The sequence below is a fragment of the Nannobrachium achirus genome (assembly GCF_963921795.1).
Source record: "Nannobrachium achirus genome assembly, chromosome: 14".
NCBI classification, from domain to species: domain Eukaryota; kingdom Metazoa; phylum Chordata; class Actinopteri; order Myctophiformes; family Myctophidae; genus Nannobrachium; species Nannobrachium achirus.
The window spans coordinates 46,203,776-46,224,441 of NC_137821.1; the positions used below are offsets into that span (position 1 = coordinate 46,203,776).

The 20,666-nt window shown below is 42.7% G+C and overlaps 1 protein-coding gene across 3 annotated transcripts in view; it reads left to right on the plus strand.

Moving 5' to 3' along the window:
* Positions 1-20,666, plus strand: part of LOC308298328 (H(+)/Cl(-) exchange transporter 5-like) — a 96,456-nt gene that overhangs the window by 55,339 nt on the left and 20,451 nt on the right. For all 3 annotated transcript variants that reach the window (XM_080741908.1, XM_080741907.1, XM_080741909.1), the window contains 2 exons: positions 4,330-4,516; positions 19,929-20,071. In XM_080741908.1, the coding sequence (XP_080598034.1) occupies positions 4,330-4,516; positions 19,929-20,071 (330 nt within the window). The remainder of the gene's footprint in view (positions 1-4,329; positions 4,517-19,928; positions 20,072-20,666) is intronic.

Sequence of the window (20,666 nt, forward strand, 5' to 3'; positions counted from 1 at the left end):
TTATTTTGGGGGGTCCCCAGATGATGAACTTAACACTTTGACAGCCGTATGGAGATGCCCGTATTAAAACCGTTTTATACCGGACATCTGAGCAAGGATGTCGCAGCCGCGCCGTCATTTACCGCACTGGGTCATTAAAAACGAAATAAATGATTTTTATCCGAAAATCGGCGATCGTCTAACCTTCCCTAGTCACCGCTCGTCCATCGATAGCGCATGGCTCCTCTGACATGAAGCAGAAGTGACGTCAGGTCCTTTCCCTGTAATAGCTTCCCAGCTACCGTCCATTTTCTGTTTAGACGTTAGTACTAGCATAGCTGGATTGCCCAGCACGTTCATATCTACTCTAGAGTCATACTTGGATTATTTGAGCCGACATTTACGTGAACGGATCGCGCACGCGAAACGCACGGGGATAAAATGCGTCGGCCGAAACCGCCACTCTAAGCCAATGCAGATTGAAGAATTTCGCTGGGGACTGTGGTGAGAATACAACGGGGATCTCGTGATGGTTATGGGGGATGAAGACTACGGGGATATAACGCTGAAGGACTTGTAAAATGAATGCGGTTCAGATCATAATATAATAATAGAAATTTCACGGCTAATCTACCAACAAGCCATTCTATTTCGGCTGGCGAAGTGTTAATGGGCATTATTGTTTTCTCGACAGTAAACAAACCAACATAAAGTTTAAGTGTATAGAGGGTATATGCACATTTCTAAAGTGACAATTTAAGGACATTTTAATACCTCTGAAATGACAAATTTAACATTGGCCAAAACATTGGCCAGGTCGCTCCAGTGAGGCATCTAGGTTTTTATATCTATGCACACATACTGTACACAAACACGATCACATAATGGCCTCCCTCAAACCTGGATAGTTCGAGCAGCGCGATTACATACAAAGTGAACGCAAAGACGAGACGACTCACTTCGGTATCTTCAACCCAGTTGGAAAAATCCAAGTGAAGCGACCTTCGCTTTCACCCATCGTGTCCTGACAGCCAATCAGCGTTGATATTGTCCGGAGACACGGAAATGTTTTGGCTGTTTGCTTATGCAGGGGCGTCAATTGGGTATGGCAGGGGTATGCAGCTGCCATACCCTGGGTCCGGGGGGAACATAAAAGTTACTTTTAAATATAAATCCATGAATGTCTCTTTGTGTATCTGTGATGGTTATTATGTTGTTAAATGACAGTAAAATAACTACAAATGCAAAATTTAACAAATAACTTATAATTATATTCTCCACACTTTTATTCTCCCCATCTTGACAGAATGGTAAATTCCCAGGTTCTGCAGGTCAGGCACGTTTACTAACATGTCAAGTTTAGCTGCACTTAAACAACCGTTCCAGGCTGCCATATCCAGCCCAAGAAACCGTAGAAACCTGTGTAAAAAACTGACAAAACTCTTTTTTTTTTCTCCAGACATTGTGAAAATAGCCGATCTACATGCTCACAACGCCTCGCAGCGCGAGGCGTTGTGAGCATGTAGATCTGCTATTTTCACAATAGAACCGTGTTATACAAAATGTAATGCCCATTTTCCATGAGGACTCCCATCTTTGCCATACCATAGCTTTTGCTGAACTGACGCCACTGTGCTTATGAGACTCCCTTTTTCCGGGTGTTTCACCTTGATTCTGACGTGACTTATTTATTTTCTAACGCTGACCAGCGCGACTTGTGAAGCGATTGAAGCGACTAGAAACAAATATATCTCTTCAGGTTTGAATGCACCATTACACACTCACACTCTATTTCACTTTTCTTTCTCTCACGCGCTCACACAAGCGCATTACTCTCTCGCTCTCAACACACACATACTGTATGCCCCGTCTCCAAACAGGACATCAATCAGGAGGAATTACTTTATGCCTCACAGCACTGATCCAGTCATCATTTAATGCCTTAGAGGGGAAGAAAGATGTTGCGAGGGATGATGTCTTAACTGCATGTGTCAGTGTTAAAACATGACTGCTTTCAGGCTATCAGGGGGAGAACAAACTCCCTTTGCTTCTTTCTTACCATCACACACACACACACACATGCTTACACGCATTGGTATTACTATGTTTGTGAGGACGTACCAATTTTAGGACGGCATTTGTTTTAGCTTATTTATTTGTATCTATTTGTTCTAAATTTAGAGCCAATTTTAGATAATAATATTCTACCCCATTTTTGCTCCCCAATTTTATGTCAATGAATTCCTCTCCACACACATTTCTGTGTGTTGTCACTGCTGTTGTATCCTACTGTCTCACCTGCCAGTGAGGAGCCCTCACTGGGAGGACGTACTGTTGTATCTATCCTACTGCCTCACCTGCCAGTGAGGAGCCCCCATCGGGAGGACGTAGAGCCTTCATCCTACTCCTGCCACCCAACACTCAAGCTGCGAGCTTGTAGATCTGCCATTTTTTGAAAAATCATGACATTTTGCTGGTCCTTGACATGAAAACATTTGAGAACCACTGATTTAGAAGAACGATTTATAGAATCGGGTCAAAAATATTCATGTTTTTTCAAAGAAATAGATCAACAAGCTCGCAGCGAAGCACTTGGTGCCACGCTGCCTGTGAGATTCTATATCTGCTATCTTTTAATAGTTAAAAAATGGTAGTATTGCGTTCCTGGTCTTATTGGCAGTTGACTGGAGCCAAAAAGAAACCAAATGTACAATAAAAGGCAGCCTCCGCACACTCAAAGCTGTGCAAAAATCTGATGTTTTTTTATAGCAAGCTTTCGCTCCTAGACAAGACGTTTGGCATGCCAAGCACCTTGAGAGTTGTTTGGAAAGCACAACGGTAAATCTTCTCGACTTAATATCAGTGGTGGAAGCCACTGTTGTTATGAAGAAGATGGCTTCAGACAGATATCCATGTTTCTGTTATGTTTTGTGTCTTAATCATACTGCCATGTTCACTTAGTTGTGATGCCGTTACAAAAGTTATTCCATATAAACATTTCTGGTTGCATAACAAACTTTTTTGCGAAAAAAAACTGCGTCAAAAAAGGTACTCCCTAAACATTTCAGTTAGAAAATAGCATTACAGAACAGAAGTTATTCCTTCAAAGTTACCATTTGTCTTTCAGTGGTCTCTACCTGGAACGCGCCCGCATCGCGTTAGATTTGAACCACTTTAACCAATTAATAGCAGATATACAAGCTCACAGCGCAGCACCGAGTGCCGCGCAGCGAGCTTGTAGATCTGCTATTTTTTTTAAATCGTGAAAATATGTGCAAGTCCGATTTTTGACCCGACTTCTAAATCCTTCCTCTAAATCAGTGGTTCTCAAACCTTTTCTTGTCAAGGGCTCCCAAAACTGCAGGTATTTGGCCATGGACTCTCATCTCAAAATATGTTGTTCCAGGGACCCCCAGAATCAAATATTTGAGTTACAAATGTTTGCTTTTAAATAGATAATATCTATTTAAAAGCAAACATATATATATATATTATATATTCAAAGACTTCCATAAAAAAATTGCAGATCTACAAGCAAATAGCAGATCTACAAGCTTGCAGCGCGGCACTCGGTGCTGCGCTGCAAGCTTGTATATCTGCTATTTTTCAACAGTTAAAGCATTCAATGATTCTAGACCTAAATGGCTTAAACCATTTAGACCTCGAACGCATTATTATTACGCATTATTACTTTAACCATTATTTTATGCTTTAACTATTGTTCACGAGTGTGCAGAGGCTCCCTTTCATCATCTTGCTCCTACTGGCAGATGAGCTGAGTTTTTTTTTCACTATTGTATGCTTTAACTATTGAAAAATAGCAGATATACAAGCTCACAGCGCGCGCTGCGAGCTTGTAAATCTGCTATTTTTCAACAGGTTTCTGAAAATGTTTGTCAGTGGTGGAGGACTCCAAATTTGAGTTACAAAATGTTCGCTTTAAAAATACATATATTCAAAGATTTGCACACATTTTCAAAAATGGCAGTGCCGTGCTGCGAGCTTGTAGATCTGCTATTTTTCAATAGCTAAAGTATAAAATAATTCCAGGTTAAGTATGCCATTTACCATGAGAGGGAGTGCGTTGTTGGCTGATTTACCACTGTTTCAGGGTTGTGGCACGAGGCGAAGCCGAGTGCCAATTTACCACTGTTTTAAGCCAATCAGAATCCAGTATCTGAACATGTGACCACAAAAAGTGGTAGAAGTACATTTTTATACCAATACTACGTACTTGTACTTTTACTCAAGTAAACATTGAATTCCAGACCTTGACTTGCAACAGAGTATTATCTACATTGATACTTCTACCTAAGTAAAACGTTTGAGTTCTTTATCATCCTCCCATAGGTCCCGTCGGGTCTGTTCATCCCCAGCATGGCGGTGGGTGCCATCGCGGGCAGGCTGCTGGGCGTGGGCATGGAGCAGCTGGCCTACTACAACCACGACTGGATCATCTTCAAGGGCTGGTGCTCGCCGGGCGCGGACTGCATCACCCCGGGCCTCTACGCCATGGTGGGAGCGGCGGCGTGTCTGGGTGAGGCTCTCGGAACGTCGCTCACACTCTGTTGTTTAGAGCAGGGGTTTTCAAAGTGGGTGACGGGGCACCCTGGGCTGCCGTGACGGCAGTCCAGGGGTGCCTCGAGATCATTTGATAATATTTGGAATTTGTTTGGACGCTTAAAAAAATAAGTTATTTTCAGTCAGTTCTAACCAAAATGGCTATTATCTCAACGTTTTCCAATCACTAAAATATCGTCACTGTCGGGCAGAAACCTCGTATCTCCAAGTTTCAAATGTGTATGTGTCTTGCCCTGCTTCATCATACAAGACCGTCGCACAAGGCTAGTGAAAACAGCCGATCTACAAGCACACAACGCATGCGAGGCGTTGTGTGCTTGTAGATCGGCTGTTTTCACTAGTTTAGTGCATTTTATAGATGATAAATACAAAACGAACGGTTTTGGACATACAAGGTTTCCACCCAACAACGACGATATGCTATAGTATAAATATAAGGTGCTGGGAGTGAAAATTATAATGCAGGGGTGCCTCGGATTAAAAAAATATTTATGGGGTGCCCTGAGACAAAAAAGTTTGGGAACCCCTGGTTTAGAGGAAAAATGTCGCTAAGCGTTTATTCTTGTGATGTGTGAAAGGTAGACAAACCAGGAGATTAAATGGATCTCAGGATGACATCAGGATTCTCCATATATGGGCATAAAAGGGAGTCTCCAGATATGGGCATAAAAGGGATTTGGTTCCCCTGGCATCACAGTGATGTCAGAGCGTGAAGTCAATCAACAAAAAAGACGAGCGGTACCCATACAGACAGACAGATACGGTCAGGAATCAGGATGTGACGGTTCTGATAGTAAACTGCGACCTACGGTCACAATCAATCAATAAATAAATAAATAAATGAACAAGAAATAAAGCCTTATAGTGGGTGTCTATGGGACGAGTGGTGGAAACTAGGTTAGTGAGAAAAAACTATGTCGACAGTCAGTGAGTTAATCGATTGGTGGATTCTCTCTCCAGATATCACACTGACTAATGCCATATGCAGGGATGAATGAATGAATATGAATGAATATTTTATTTCCGTGTCTGGACAACATTTGACCCATCCCACATGGGATTATCAGACACATCAAATACATACTGTACATGTAAACAAAACAGACATTCCAGTGTGAATTCCACCAACGGCTAAATATAAAGAATACAGTATCTTACAGAAGTGAGTACCTTACAGAAGTGAGTACACCCCTCCCATCTCTGCAAACACTCAAACGTCTGCAGAGATGACAGGGGTGCACCCACCCCTGCGATACATCTCCATTATGGCCTGCACATAGCACAAAAAATTAAATAACTGGTGCGGATGCGTGGTCAAAATAAACATTGCGTGCGGCATCTTCACTATTATTTATTTGGTCTTGCACAAGCGACTGCTGGATGTGCACAGCATATCTATGTTGATGCATTAACATCTTCCGTCACATTTCTGCAGAGGCTACTTCCATGACTCAGAGAGGCCTTTGCCTTTCATGTGCCCAGGTCTCACTGCAGCCGTCTCACTGATTGACAGGGCACTGCAGCTAGTCTCTGTGTATGTGTGTGTGTGTGTACATTGCCAGATTTACACTGACTATTTTTTAAAGTCTGTTGTTTCCCCGTACCCTGCGGTCGCTTCTCGCCCTTAAGGTGTCTTACCTGTTAGTAATAAAGTAGATGCCCACCAAGATGAGGACCAGGACGGTGATGAGGATCATAACGAGGCCGATTCCCAGCGCCACGTTGTTCAGCTCTTTGCTAGTCCTGCTGCTCCGCTCCGCCAGCCAGCGGTCTCCCGACTCGTTCGCGTAAAATGCGAAGAGGGAGTAGACGAAGGCGGCGAAGCCGACCGGCGGGAAGCAGAACAGCATGGTGAAGATGGAGTATCCCATGTGGGTGTCGACCGGGTCGGCGAGCGGCGGCGGCCCCACATGGGCGGTGGGCTCTACGGTGACGGTTACTTGCGGGATGCCCATGGTGAAGATGGAGTGGGCACGGACCGGGTCGGCAAGCGGGGGCGGAGGAGTTCCATGGCTCTTTGGTTGTGGGTACCCTTGTCCCCGGTCCTGGTAGGGCGGAGGGGGTTCGTCTTGGTATGGTGGAGGGGCTGGGTTGCTCATGGCAGCTGTCACACTCTTGGACCAGTCGGCGGCCGGTCGGGGACTTCTCCACCTGCTGTGAGGTTGACCGAAAGGTTGGGCACTTGTAATCGTTGCCGGTATCCCCTTTTCTGACTGCCTCCTGCTTTCACGTTCTAATATGGAGATTATTCTGAGGCACAGACAGTTATAAGCCGTACTGATGTCACTGATGATGTCACGCTCCTTTTATATGTAGAAACAGGAACTTAGTTTGGCTCCTCCCTAGGGGTGGGCGATATGGTGATAAATATCGTTGAGACGATACAATGTCTCCACGATATGCCTTTTCAGAGATATCGTATGTATCGTGATTCGTGATACAATGAGATGTAAAAAAAACCTGTTGAAATGTTAATACAGAGATTCATTGCAGAATTCAGTTAAACCTTTTTTTGGTTTAAATCAGTTGTTCTCAAACCTTAAAATGTCAAGGTCTCCCCTTAACTCTGACAGTATACGGGTCCATTTGGTTTCATTTGTATGCTGTCAGAGTTACATACTTGAAAGGGTCAATTTAGACCTCCCAAAAGGAACCCAGAGAGTCCCTGGACCCCACTTTAAGGACCACTTGTCTAAATGGTCTGTTACTCCTTTTTCTTTTAGTTTTTGTTACCTTGTAGTGATTTTACTGTTAAGTAACTTGAAAAATAACCATAAAAACCAACATGAAAAAGAATCGTGATACGATCGTGTATCGTGATACAGCCTGGAAAAAATATTGTGATGTTGTATTTTTCGATATCGCCCACCCCTACTCCTCCCCTTTCTTAGTCCACTTCCACCCGGATGCTTCTCAGTTTACTCCTACTAGGAACAACACTACAGTACATGCTTAGGGCAGTGGAGCAGAATCTGTCTTGACGGGTCTCGGTTCGGTCTTGTTGACCGAACAAGACCGAACTCGGGGGACGCATGTCATAGACAGCTAGCCTCTCGCAGAGCCACGGTCTTAAGCATTGGTTCTCAAAGTGGGGTCCAGGGACTCCCAGGGGAAAGGCCTTGAGGTAGTTCCAGCTAAATGATAGTTGGGAACCGAGAATCAGTCAGAAATACACCATTTCTGATGAGAGGACCTTGTCAGAAGTGCCTCGCGACAAAAGTATAAAAACTAAGCTCGGTCCCCCTCAGCCGAGAGGGGTGGAGGAATAGTCTTCTAGAATCTAGACCACAGATGTGAACATGTTGTAACATTGGCTTCTCAGTGACAATTAAATGCAGACAACATAACAGTAAAACACACACACACACACACACACACACACACACACACACACACACACACACACAGTCGTCCCGAGGCACCGTGACAAGAAAACAAGCCCTCTAGGATGCATTCCACTGATGCGTAGATCAAAGAGCTGTGATCTCAGTCAGAACAGACCAGTGGATGAGGTCTTCATTAGAAGTGGCCATCACATCAGTCAGTGGGGTCATTCCAAGAGTTTCTTTCCAAAAGCAGACGTCTACCAGAGACGTGTGGCTCCTCTGACATGTGGTGTACAAATGGTGTCCGTAACCAGTCTTTGAATTGTAAAAAAAAACAAAAACGTAAAAACTTAAACCCCTTTGTTCGACAAACGGCAAAAATCTACAAGCTCACTACATGTTACATTGTGCAGGAAAAAATCGATTCGAATCACGTTTCTAACATAGTAAGATTCAGAATTTATTCTCATTTTCTAAAAATCTTTTTTTTATTATGATGTATTACATATTATGATTTTTATGATTTCTTTTATTATGACATTTTTGTCTTGGATTTACCTTTGTGTTTTTACATTATTGCAATAAGTTGATAAAACCTTTACAATTATAAAAGCTTCGTAAATGTACTCTGCTTTCCTACCAGCAGACTGGAGTAGATCCTGATCTCCTATGAATTGAATAGTTAATCGTTTCTGAATCGAATCGTTTTGATTTGAAAGAATCGAAGAAAAAAAAAAATCAAATCGTGACCCCAAGAATCGATTCTGAATCAAATGGTGGGATACCCAAAGATTCGCAGCCCTACTTGGTGTATTCAATTCAGACTGACCACAAGCAGGGATAAGTACGTTTCCCTGTCTCTCTCTCTTGCCTTTTAGACCTTTTTCAGTTTTTCAGTTCGAGTCCTCGGGACCAGAGTAGTACAGGGCAGGAGAGTAGTGTCATGCTTTGATCTCGCCGCAGACCGGAAGTGGTTTCGCTGGAGCCTGGTGACCTTCCTACAGCTCTTCAGCCCTGTCCACCTCCATTGTATTTCACTCGCTGTTACAGTTCTCTGCAAGGCATATTGTCCATTCTCCCATTTTAGTCCCTCGGTTACCACAGATCACGTCTTTTTCACCCTTTTAACGCATTCACGGGCCTCTCCAAGGTAGGCAACATTATTACTTCACGTAATCGGCTCTTGTTAATGTTTAATGTAAGAAATGTGACTTGATTGACTTTTAAATTATTTACTTTATTGACTTTAAAATGTACTTAAATTAACTTGGAGAGGCCCGTGAATGCCTTAAAAGGGGGAAAAGACGTGATGTAGTCCACTTACCAGCGAGTAAAAATGCCTTTGGTTACAATGGAGTTGGATGAGGCTGAAGACTCCAGTACGCTAAATAGTGGCGTCACGTCCGCTTTCCACGCTTACAATGGGAGTCGACTTAAAGGGGAAGACGACCCATTTTCAATATTTATCTATGTCATTAATATACCTTAGAGGAGTTGTGTGGAAATAGAAAACAAGTTTCCCCCCTTCTGTGTTGCCTAGAACTGGAGGATTGATTTGGGGGTTTGTATTGTAAAGTACAATGTGTGATGTCATCAAGTTGTACTTTACAATTCAAACCCCAAAATCAATCCTCGAGTTCTAGGCAACACAGAAGGGGGGGAACCTTTTTTTCTATTTCCACACAACTCCTCTAAGGTATATTAATGACATGGTTCAATATTGAAAATGGGTGGTCTTCCCCTTTAAGTGTCAGAACTCTCTCTTTCTACGGGTCTGCTCGGGACACCAATGTTATCCAATCAGGAGAGAGAACTCCCCACGGGATAAACGGCAAACGGAGTGAAATTGATAGTGAGTGATGACACAAAGAGATGAGCAGACAAAGCAAATTGAACTGAACTGAACTGTCAACACTTATGGCATTGAAGCTGATGAATGGGTGCTCTCTCCTGATTGGCTGAAATGTGGCCACCCACATGAAAATATGCTTTCTGTTTAGAACGGGTACACATTATTGTGTATCATTATTTTATGCTTTAACTGTTGAAAAATAGCAGATATACAAGCTCACAGCGCGGCACCGAGTGCTGCGCTGTGAGCTTGTAGATCTGCTATTTTTAATTTTTTTATCGTGAAAATTAGAATTTTGACCTGATTCTATAAGTGTCTTTTGAATCCTTCTAAGATTCTTTTTAAAAACCTATGTTTCTATGTCAGCAATCTGGCCAGCCATCGTCAAAAAGGTCCTTTTCACTTAACTGGAGCTCAGTTAGCCTGTTCTTGAGAGACTACTGTATCAGTGGTTCTCAAAACCTTTCATGTGAAGGACCCCCCAAAATGATATGTATTTGTCCACGGACCCCCATCTCAAAATATATTTAGTTCCAGGGACCCCCCAGAAGCAAAATTTGAGTTGCAAACGTTCGCTTTGAAAATACATATATTCAAAGATTTGCACACATTTTCACGACTTTTTTCCAAAAATAGCAGATCTACAAGCTCGCAGCGCGGCACTCGGTGCCGCGCTGTGAGCTTGTATATCTGCTATTTTTCACTGGTTAAAGCATTCAACAATTCTAGGCCTGAATTAAAAAGAGGCGGGGAGAGACCTGCTGTTGCTGAACAAACACTGTAGCAACGATCACTATCAGAATATATTGCCTTAACCTTTATAACAAAATAACCTTTTGTTTTAACCAAAAAATCACACTTTGGATAACCTTTGAACTCTCCCATTAACAATAAATTCCGCCCCTCCGTTTAAACAGAAGCAAGCGTCAGCTCTTCTCCTGGGTGGCCAGGTCTGTTGCATCATGTAAATTGGACTATGTTTGACTTAAGTCGTGGCTGGGTAAACACATTTGACCTTTTTCGTGGCCTTTTACCACAATCCATTTGTGTGTCCGCCCTGAGATTGGGAGGCCGGGGTTTGATCCCCGGCCTGCTCATACCAAAAACCCTTTGGCACGTCCTTTAAAAATGGGATCCAGGGGCGCCTGCTGGCCTACTGGTCCAGACGCATACCACGTAGGCATGGATGCCTGGCGGCGGCGCCGGTTTGATTCCCGATCCGGACGACCATTGCCGCGTGTCTCTCCCCCCATTTCCTGTCAGTCTACTGTCCTATCAATAAAGGCATAAAAGCCCCAAAACAAATCTTAAAAAAAAGGGATCCAGTGCCTCTCTGCTTGGCACTCGGCATCAAGCGCTGGATTGGGGTTAATCCCTGCGACATACTAGCGTCATGTCCAGGGGGTGTACTTGTACATCATGGCATCATGTAACATGCTAGCGTCATGTAGGGGTGGGTGATATGGGGATAAATATCGTGAGACGATACAATGTCTCCACGATATGCCTTTTCAGAGATATCGTATACTGTATATCGAGATACAATGAAGGGAGCCTTATAAAGAAATCCTGTTGAATTGTTAATACAGAGATTCATTTCAGATTTCATTTAAACCTGCAAACTTTACAAGGTCTCCCCTTAACTCTGACAGTATTCAAATGAAACCAAATGGATTACGGGTCCATTTGGTTCCATTTGTATCCTGTCCCAAAAGGAACCCAGAGTCCCTGGACCCCACTTTGAGGACCACTGGTCTAAATGGTCTGTTACTCCTTTTTCTTTTAGTTTTTGTTGCCTTGTAGGTGGTTACGCTGTTAAGTAACTTGAATAATAACCACAAAAATCAACATGAAAAAGAATCGTGATAAGATTGTGTATCGTGATACCGCTTGGAAAACATATCGTGATATTGTATTTGTCCATATCGCCCACCCCTAGCGTCATGTCCAGGGGGTGTACTTGCGCATGAAGCTGTCTCACGCTAAGGAAACGGGATATAAACCCCTGCCCTATGGGCCTCATGACTCTGCAAGGCTTACTACTAACCAGCCTCTGTGAAAGTTTCACGTCATTCCGTGCAGCCGCTTTCCCGTAAAAGTTTGTAACATAATACAATGACAGAGCGACAAAAACATTCCCCTTTCCCCAGCGAGTTGGGGTAACAAACGATTTGGTTAAGTTATGGTTCCTTTTAAAAGGATAAAGATGGTTTACGTCCATGGCTGAAAATGATCTACTCTTTGACTTTGACTTGGCCTTCGATGTTTCAGAAAATATTGAATGATGAAAGTCAGGTGTTGGAAAAATGGCTCGCGCGCTAGCCTGCACTATATTTATTTAAAACATACAAATCTAAATTGAATGCTGTTTCTGTCAACTACAGTATATTCTGTTGCACCGAAAAGAAAAAAAGGGAGGGGATTTTTGGAGCAACGGCGGGGTGAAAAGAATCCAAAGCTCGGGTTTGTTATTTATTGTTGCTAAATAAATAAAGACGTTGCCGTGTGGGGAGGAAGAATTTCTGGCTGTGTACAGTGGAGAAGATAAGGGAGTCGCGGCTCAAACAAACTTTTAATGGCTTCATCTGTGATGTTTTATTAGATTATTAAGGTTAAAAGTGGACAAATAAAGCGTTCTCCAGATGTGTTGAAAGCCGGCCAAGCTCTGCATAATAATAATAATATCGCAGTGGACTGTAGTGCTAGGCAGTGGTCAGTTCTGCCTTCCCAGTGCCTTTGTCATGTAGTCGGAGAGGAAGACGCAGAACAGAACCGACGATGGGTGAATGGAGGGATGGATGGATGGCAGTGTTATTTAGTTTTAGTGTTAGTCTAGTTTTAGTCGACTAAATATACGATTTCAGTCGTTTCACTAAATCTACAGTAGAGATTTTGTTTTGGCAAGCCTAGATAGTGTCGTAATGGCATGCTGAAAATAAGTGATCTACACGCTCACAACGTGTCGCAGCGAGACACGTTGTGAGCTTGTAGATCGCCTATTTCTAGAGCGCAACACCCGAGCGCAACCAAAACCAAAAATGACTTATCTTTTAGTTCTAATGGATCTCTTCTCCACTAGTCCCTCCCTGACCTTTTAGTCTAGGTTTTATTTTTTTGATGAAATTTAAAAAAAAGCATTGCAGATGCCATAGCACCCCAAATCATAACTGACTTCGGAAACTTCCCACTGTTTTAAAACAACTCTGACTTCAGAATGTTGACATTTCGCTATTATAAATCCTTGTTTTGAGTGGTTTCGTGTAATAGTGTAATATTTTGAAATGTGGATATTCAAAATGTTAACAAAAAAAGGGTTGGAATAATTCACTGAATGTCCAATGTATCTAGAAGATATGAACGTTTCAAGAAATAGTACTTTTACACAATATTCAAATTTTTCGAGAAGGATCTGTAGTATTAGTCATCATAGTTTTTATTTAGTTTCCGTCAGTGAAAAAAAAATGGCGTTTTCCGTCATAGTGTTGGTCGACGAAATGAACACTAGATGGATGGTGCGCTGTGCTGTTGGAGTGTGATGATGTACTGTATGAAGACCAGATGTGATGGGAGGTATTTTTGGAGCAAAGCGGGAACGCTGGTCCATGCGGTGGTGGTTGGTAAAGCTATACTCTTACTCTACATAGCTTCTACTGTAGATCGACCACAGAAACCCTCGCGTCCCCTATTCATAATCATAATGGCCAACATTCATTCACCATAATGGTAGCATAGCATTCGGTGGATATAGCAGATCTACAAAGCTCACAACGCATTGCAAACACGACACGTCGTGAGCTTGTAGATTTGGCCATTTTCCGCCATTTGACGTACGACCTAAGTATATAGGTTTTATGTGGTTTACCCTAAGAGGATATGCCCTTTTTGGCAGCTCTGGGATCATTTTCAGGGGGAGAGCGAAAGGAAAATAAACCCACTCTCAAACCAACAGTCTACAATATGCGGTCTCTGCAATCGATTATTTTTCTATTTTATTGCAGCAATATGCTTCTGTGGCCATGTGGATGTCGTTTATCATTACTCTGCGATAGCTAGCGTAAAAAGCTGCCAACTCCAGTCACTAACAGTTGTTTTCCGATGGTTAACGGGGTCACTTGATGTTGCCTTGCAAACCCCCCCGAGATAAGGTTATAATAAAAGATGAATATCAAACTGGATAATATGGGATAATGATACGTTTTCTTCCCGAACTGATAATACCACTGCATCAGTTTGAAACCGTCCCGAGACTCCCAACTGAATTAAGCCGTATGCGTCCTCGTAAAAAATAAATAACCGCCGCAAAAGCGTAGCCATATGGAACGCGTTGCAGTAGTGTAGCATCGGTGCAGGGCTAGCGGTGCCACAACAAAGCCAAGGAGGAGACTCCGCGGAGTCCTACTGTCCGACCTCAGCTGGAGGTTCCCATATTTGAGAAATGAAAATAAATAACAGGTTTGGAAATAATTGAGAACATGTCAAAAGTTTTCGCAAAAAAACGTCTCTTGACCACACAGCGAGGATGTTTGAAGATTAATTGTATGTTTAGAGTAGACAATCCCAAAGTGATTGAGTGAGTGCGAGTGTTGGATTGAAAATTCAAGCCATTTTGGCTGGCGTTCTCGTTGCAGCATGTGAGTTACATTACATATGAGGGCAACGTCGAAATCGCGGAGTACGGCTGTAGCTACAGTCGTTCTCAAAGTAGGGATCCTTGAGGGGGTTCCAGCTAAATGTGTTAATAGTAATACAGCATCACAGTCATTCTAACCCTGTTATTCCTTATTTTAAACGTTTGCTATTCAAAAATAACAGATCTACAAGCTCACAGAGTGGCACGAAGGCTTGTACATCCGCTGTGTTGTGAAAAATCTTGACTATGAAAGTTGCTGTTTTGTTAACACAAATCTCTTCTGGGGTTATCTGGCACGAAACCTTTTCTGTTTGGGGGGTCCGTGCCCGCGGCCAAATATATACTGTATCCATTTGGGGGTCCTTGGCATGAAAACCTTTGCGAAGCAATGCTGTAGCTCGCAGACCGGAGAGTGAGTCGACCACATGCTGTAATTTCAACATCCCCGGTTTGATTCTGGTGGGATTCAGTGGTTCACTAATGGTGTGTCGTGAGACAAGTCCAGGTGTGTGTGAGATTATCTGACAAGCCCACATTATTATTGCAATATAAATATACAACTATACAGTATCAGTACTTTGCGTGCACTCACTTCCCAATACAGAGGCGAATTCGAAGAATGGACCGTCGAACTGATGCTATGTCGCAATATCGACACGCTCCCTTTTGGGAATGCCATTATATGCATACATTTTAACCCATTTAGAACGGGTACACATTATTGTGTATCATTATTTTATGCTTTAACTATTGGAAAAACAGCAGATATACAAGCTCACAGCGCGGCACCGCGGCTTGTATATCTGCTATTTTTGAAAAAAATTGAAAATTAGAATTTTGACCCGATTCTATAAGTGTCTTTTGAATCCTTCTAAGATTTCTTGAAAAACCTATGTTTCTATGTCAGCAATCTGGCTTAGCCATCGTCAAAGAAAAGGTCCTTTTCACTTCAACTGGAGCTCAGTTAGTCTGTTCTTGAGAGACTACTATGTCAGTGGTTCTCAAATGTGTTCATGTAAAAGGACCCCCAAACTAATATGTATTTGGCCACGGACCCCCATCTCAAAATATTTAGTTCCAGGGACCACCCAGAAGCAAAATTTGAGTTACAAAGGTTCGCTTTGAAAATGCATATATTCAAAGATTTGCACACATTTTCACGACTTTTTTCTAAAAATAGCAGATCTACAAGCTCGCAGCGCGGCACTCGGTGCCGCGCTGTGAGCTTGTATATCTGCTATTTTTCACTGGTTAAAGCATTCAATAATTCTAACAACCAGGTTGAACAAAGTGCCGTACAGACTTTTGACTTGTCCGTTGGTGTGCACACAAAACATTTGAGAACCAACTGCTCTGAATCAAGCAAAAGTAAGGGGCATAAAAAGGGGATAATTGATTATAAGAAAATATATTAAACCACCACATCGGATGAAATTCCATCCATCACGTTCTGTCTATTCAAAGCACTCGACCGCACTACTGCACAGCCTATTGTTTTTTGTTTAATTGAGACATTTGGAGGCATCATCCATCATCCGAAACAGATTTATACGGTATGGCCGAAAAGAGACGTCTGACAAACTGCAGGAGTGGTGAATGAATCGGTTGTGAGATTTAATTTACTGTTCAAAAAACAAACAAAAAAAATCAAATCAAATCAAACTCAGGAGGTGGAAAACTCTCCCCAGCGTTCCTCTGCAGCGAAGGCTGCCAATCACATCACTCAGTAACGTGTATAATGGTGGTAGTACAGAGGTCAGTGCAGGGGTGTCACACAAAATTCTGGGCCCTAAGGATTCACTGCGGGCCCCCCATGTGCTTTAACTATTGAAAAATAGCAGATATACAAGCTCACAGCGCGGCACCGAGTGCCGCGCTGCGAGCTTGTAGATCTGCTATTTTTGAAAAATCGAACAAGTCTTAGTGCAAATCCTTCCAAGGTTTTTTTGAAAAACCTGTGTTTCTATATGTCAGTGGTGTTCAAACTTTTGCATGTGAAGGACCCCCAAAATGATATGTATTTGGCCACGTTAGTTCCAGCAAGTTCCAGGGACCCCCCAGAAGCAAAATTTGAGTACAATGTTCTCTTAAAAATACATATATTGGAAGATTTGCACACATTTTCATGACTTTTCAAAAATAGCAGAGCTCGCAGTGAGCTGTGAGCTTGTATATCTGCAATCTTTCAATAACTAAAGTTACTAGGGCCCCTCCACCTTGGGCCCTAGTAACTCAGTCCCACTCCCCCCCCGTGACGCCCCTGGGTCATCACCACGCCAGCTTGTGGTGGACATTTTTGTAGAAATTCAATTTTTGCCACTGACATGCAAAATGAGCGCACAATGCTATTACCTGAAACATAAAAATAGCTAGCCCCCGAATACCCATAACAGGTCTGTAACTCTGACTGTGTTCAAAATAAATGAAACCAAATGGAAACAATATGGTTCATTTGGTTTCATTTGAACACTGTTATGGGGGCCTTGCAAATAAAACTTTTGATAACCACTAGTACTAGCGGAATCCTAATGTGCCATTGTCTCGTAGTAAATCTCGCAGTATAAAGTAAAGTTTGCAACTTGTCGCAGCGCAACGTGTGTGAGCTGGTAGATCTTGTAGATCGTCTATATTCGGCATGCAGCCAAATGAAAATTCACCATTTCGATGTCGTAACGGCCCGCCACAAGATACATTTAGTAGACTAAATACACTGTAGAATTAGTCAGACTAAAATCTTGATTTAGTCAACTAAAACTATAGTAGGGCCTAAATGTAAAACATTTCAGGTGACTAAAATATGACTAAAAATAAACAGAGTTTTATTCAAAAGACTGACTAAAATGAAATCTTAAATTTGCTCTCAAAATCTGTCCGCGAACAGACATATTGATGACCCCTGTTGTAGTAGTGTGCTTGTGACCAAAGGGTCAGCATGTAGGCCACATCCTGATGCCAGGTTTGGAGGAGAAAGTACAAGGAAGAGAATGAAACATTATTTCCTTCTTCCCTGCCACATTGAGCAAGACCTTTTCCCCCTACTTAGTGGACAGGGAGTCAGGGACCAGCGCAAAATAACTTTGGTTACACTTGCCTAGGTCCTAGGTGTGATTTGTTTGTATGTGCAGTACTGCAAGTACATTAACTTGACTTTTCAAAGAGGAAATGAGTCCAGGTGTGGTCCAGAACACAAGTTAAGAGCAGAGGTCTATTATTTGTGACCATAGGTCATGTCTGTCTGTCTGTCTGTCCGTCCGTGCGTCACGTCTCATGTCACGCTCCATATATGGCTAAGACAGTACCTCTACATCTGACCTCACAGACTGGTTTGGTATAGTTACACAGATGGCAGCCCACCATGTTCTGTTTGAGGTTTTTTCCCTGTTAAAGGAGAGTTTGTCATTTCCCCACCGTCATGCCAAGTGCTTGCTCATAGGAGGAATGTTGGTTTCTCAGTAAATAAAGATCATAGTCTTGACCCGCTCTCTCTAAACTGCAATCTTGTATCAATGAAATTGACTTGACATGTTATTTACAGTATAGTTGCTGTGTGTTTGAGCTCCCTTGCTCCACAGCGGCAGTGGCTCAGGGGTAGAGTTGCTGTCTTAGAACACGGAGGGTTCCCGAATGGTTCCCAGTTCGATCCCGGGCTCCCCCAGAGTTAGTGTCGAAGAGTCCTTGAGCAAGACTCTGAACCCCTAGTTGCTCCCGGTGAGCAGGTTGGTGCCTTGCATGGTTTCCTCCGCCATCAGTGTATGAATGTGTGTGTGAATGGGTGAATGCAATGCACAATCATGAATCGTCGTAAAGCGCCTTAAATGCACCATTTACCATTTAACAGCATAATGTAACATTTCTCACAAGGTGGAGTGTGATTAGCCCTGCGTAGCCAGACAGTATCGCTGCGTACATTCTTTTCCCACTGGCAGTTTGGTCTGTTTCCCAGGCTAGAGTGTGATGGCGATGCAGACAGTCATCACACACATGTTTTATTATAGTGCCTTCCTTGTTAAAGAATGAAACATCATCGAATTCATTTCTTGGTGCCCTGGGGCTTGGCTCAAAGGGCACAGTGTTACTCAGGGTTCCAATCTCATTGCTCCTCATATGTCTCAAGTTGAGCGGGGGTGGGGGTGACTCATCACTGATGATGGTGTCATCACTGTCTTGGGAGCGGTGGTGTAAAGCCGGGGTTTTCAAACTTTTTTGTCTCAGGGCACCCCATGAATATTTTTTTAATCCGAGGCACCCCTACATTATAATTTTCACTCCCAGCACCTTATATTTATAGCATATCGTCGTTGTCGGGTGGAAACCTTGTATGTCAAAAACAGTTCATTTTGTATTTATCATCTACAAAATGTACTAGCCGATCAACAAGGACACAACGCCCGTTGTGTGCTTGTAGATCGGCTGTTTTCACTAGTTTTGTGCGACAGTCTTGTATGATGAAGCAGGGCCTTGCTTTACCAAACGACTTACACATTTGAAACTTGGAGATACGTGGTTTCTGCCCGACAGTGACGATATTTTAGTGATTATGTTGCGAGGAAAACATTGAGATAATAGCCATTTTAGTTAGAACCGACTGAAAATAACTTTGTACTTCAAGTTTAAAATTATACTAAATATATTTTTAAATGTCCAAATACATTTCAAATATTATCAAATGATCTCGCGGCACCCCTGGACTGCCGTCGCGGCACCCCAGGGTGCCTCGTCACCCACTTTGAAACCCCCTGGTGTAAAGTAACTAAGTACATTCACTTGAGATATCTGTACTTTACTTGAGTATATTCAATTTCCAATATTTTTGCTTACTACTCCACTACATCTCAGATCCAAATATTGTACTTTTACTCCACTACACTTATTTGAAAACTCAAGTTTCTATAGTTACTTTGCAGTATAATATTATAAAACATAACCACTTTAGCCCTATTTTATACGTTGGCTATTTGAAAATAGCCGATCTACAAGCTCACAGCGTGTCGCATCGCAACGCATTGTGAGCTTGTATATCTGCTATTTTCAAACATATTGTACTTTTACTGTTGGTACTTTAAGTACATTTTGATGCCAACACTTTAATACTTTTACTCAAGTACATTTTGAATTCCGGACTTTTAGTAAGGAGTAGTTCACCCCCCAAAATGACTTATTTTCTATTGATTACTCACGTCAGTTCAATCATATTTTTTGGTTTTTGGCACATTCCTAAGACAAAAAAGGTATTACAAAAAAATCACCCCATTGATTCCGGATGGGGACTCAAATGTATTTGGGTCCCCATCTGGAATCAATGGGGGTAAATTTACAATAATTAAATTGTTGTCTTAGGAATGCGACAAATACAAAAACATTTTATTGAACTCAAGTCTCCATGGCGTGAGTAATCAATAGACAAAAACGTCATTTTGGGGGTGAATACTTTTACTTACGTAAAACACGCGAGTACTTTTTCCCACCACTGTCTTGGGAGTCGTTCTTCAGCATATTGAATGCCTTGCTCCTGGGCACACGCGTTAACTGAGTTTCAAACTCCTCTTCTCTCTCTCTGCAGGTGGCGTGACTCGTATGACGGTGTCTCTGGTGGTCATCATGTTCGAGCTGACGGGCGGTCTAGAGTACATCGTGCCGCTCATGGCCGCCACCATGACCAGCAAGTGGGTGGCCGACGCGCTCGGAAGGGAAGGCATCTACGAGGTGAGTCTGACTCTGTGTGCGCGTGTGTGTGTGTGTGTGTGTGTGTGTGTGTGTGTGTGTGTGTGTGTGTGTGTGTGTGTGTGTGTGTTAGAGCTGGGAGACCCGACCGAAATCCGACGGGACCCGACAAGCCCGACGGGCTCGGGCTCGGGTCGGACGCATTTTCACAATTAATTGTCGGACGTCGATTCGGGTCGGACATAATTTTGATTTATAGAAAATAAAGTGTAAAACGATACAACTATCGTCTCTGTGTGTGCTATTTCCTTGTCTTTCTGGTGCACTGCACGTGACTACGCTCAGTGCGTTGTCTTGACAACCATGCACATGTTCATGGGGAAAAGGAAGTGGGAGTGTCATATGTGACAGAGAACAAACAAACAGATACACGAGAAGAAAAAGCGAATGAGTGAGAGATAATGTTGCCGCCAGCCGAGATAAAAGTTAACTTGTCCACGGGAAAGTTTAAAGCAATTGAAAACGAAAGAGGGAAATCAGCGGTATGGACGCATTTCAACGTAGTTGTCAACGCAGACATAATTAAAAAGTCCGATGTTGAATGTAACCTGAGCCTAAAACCCATAAACCATAATGG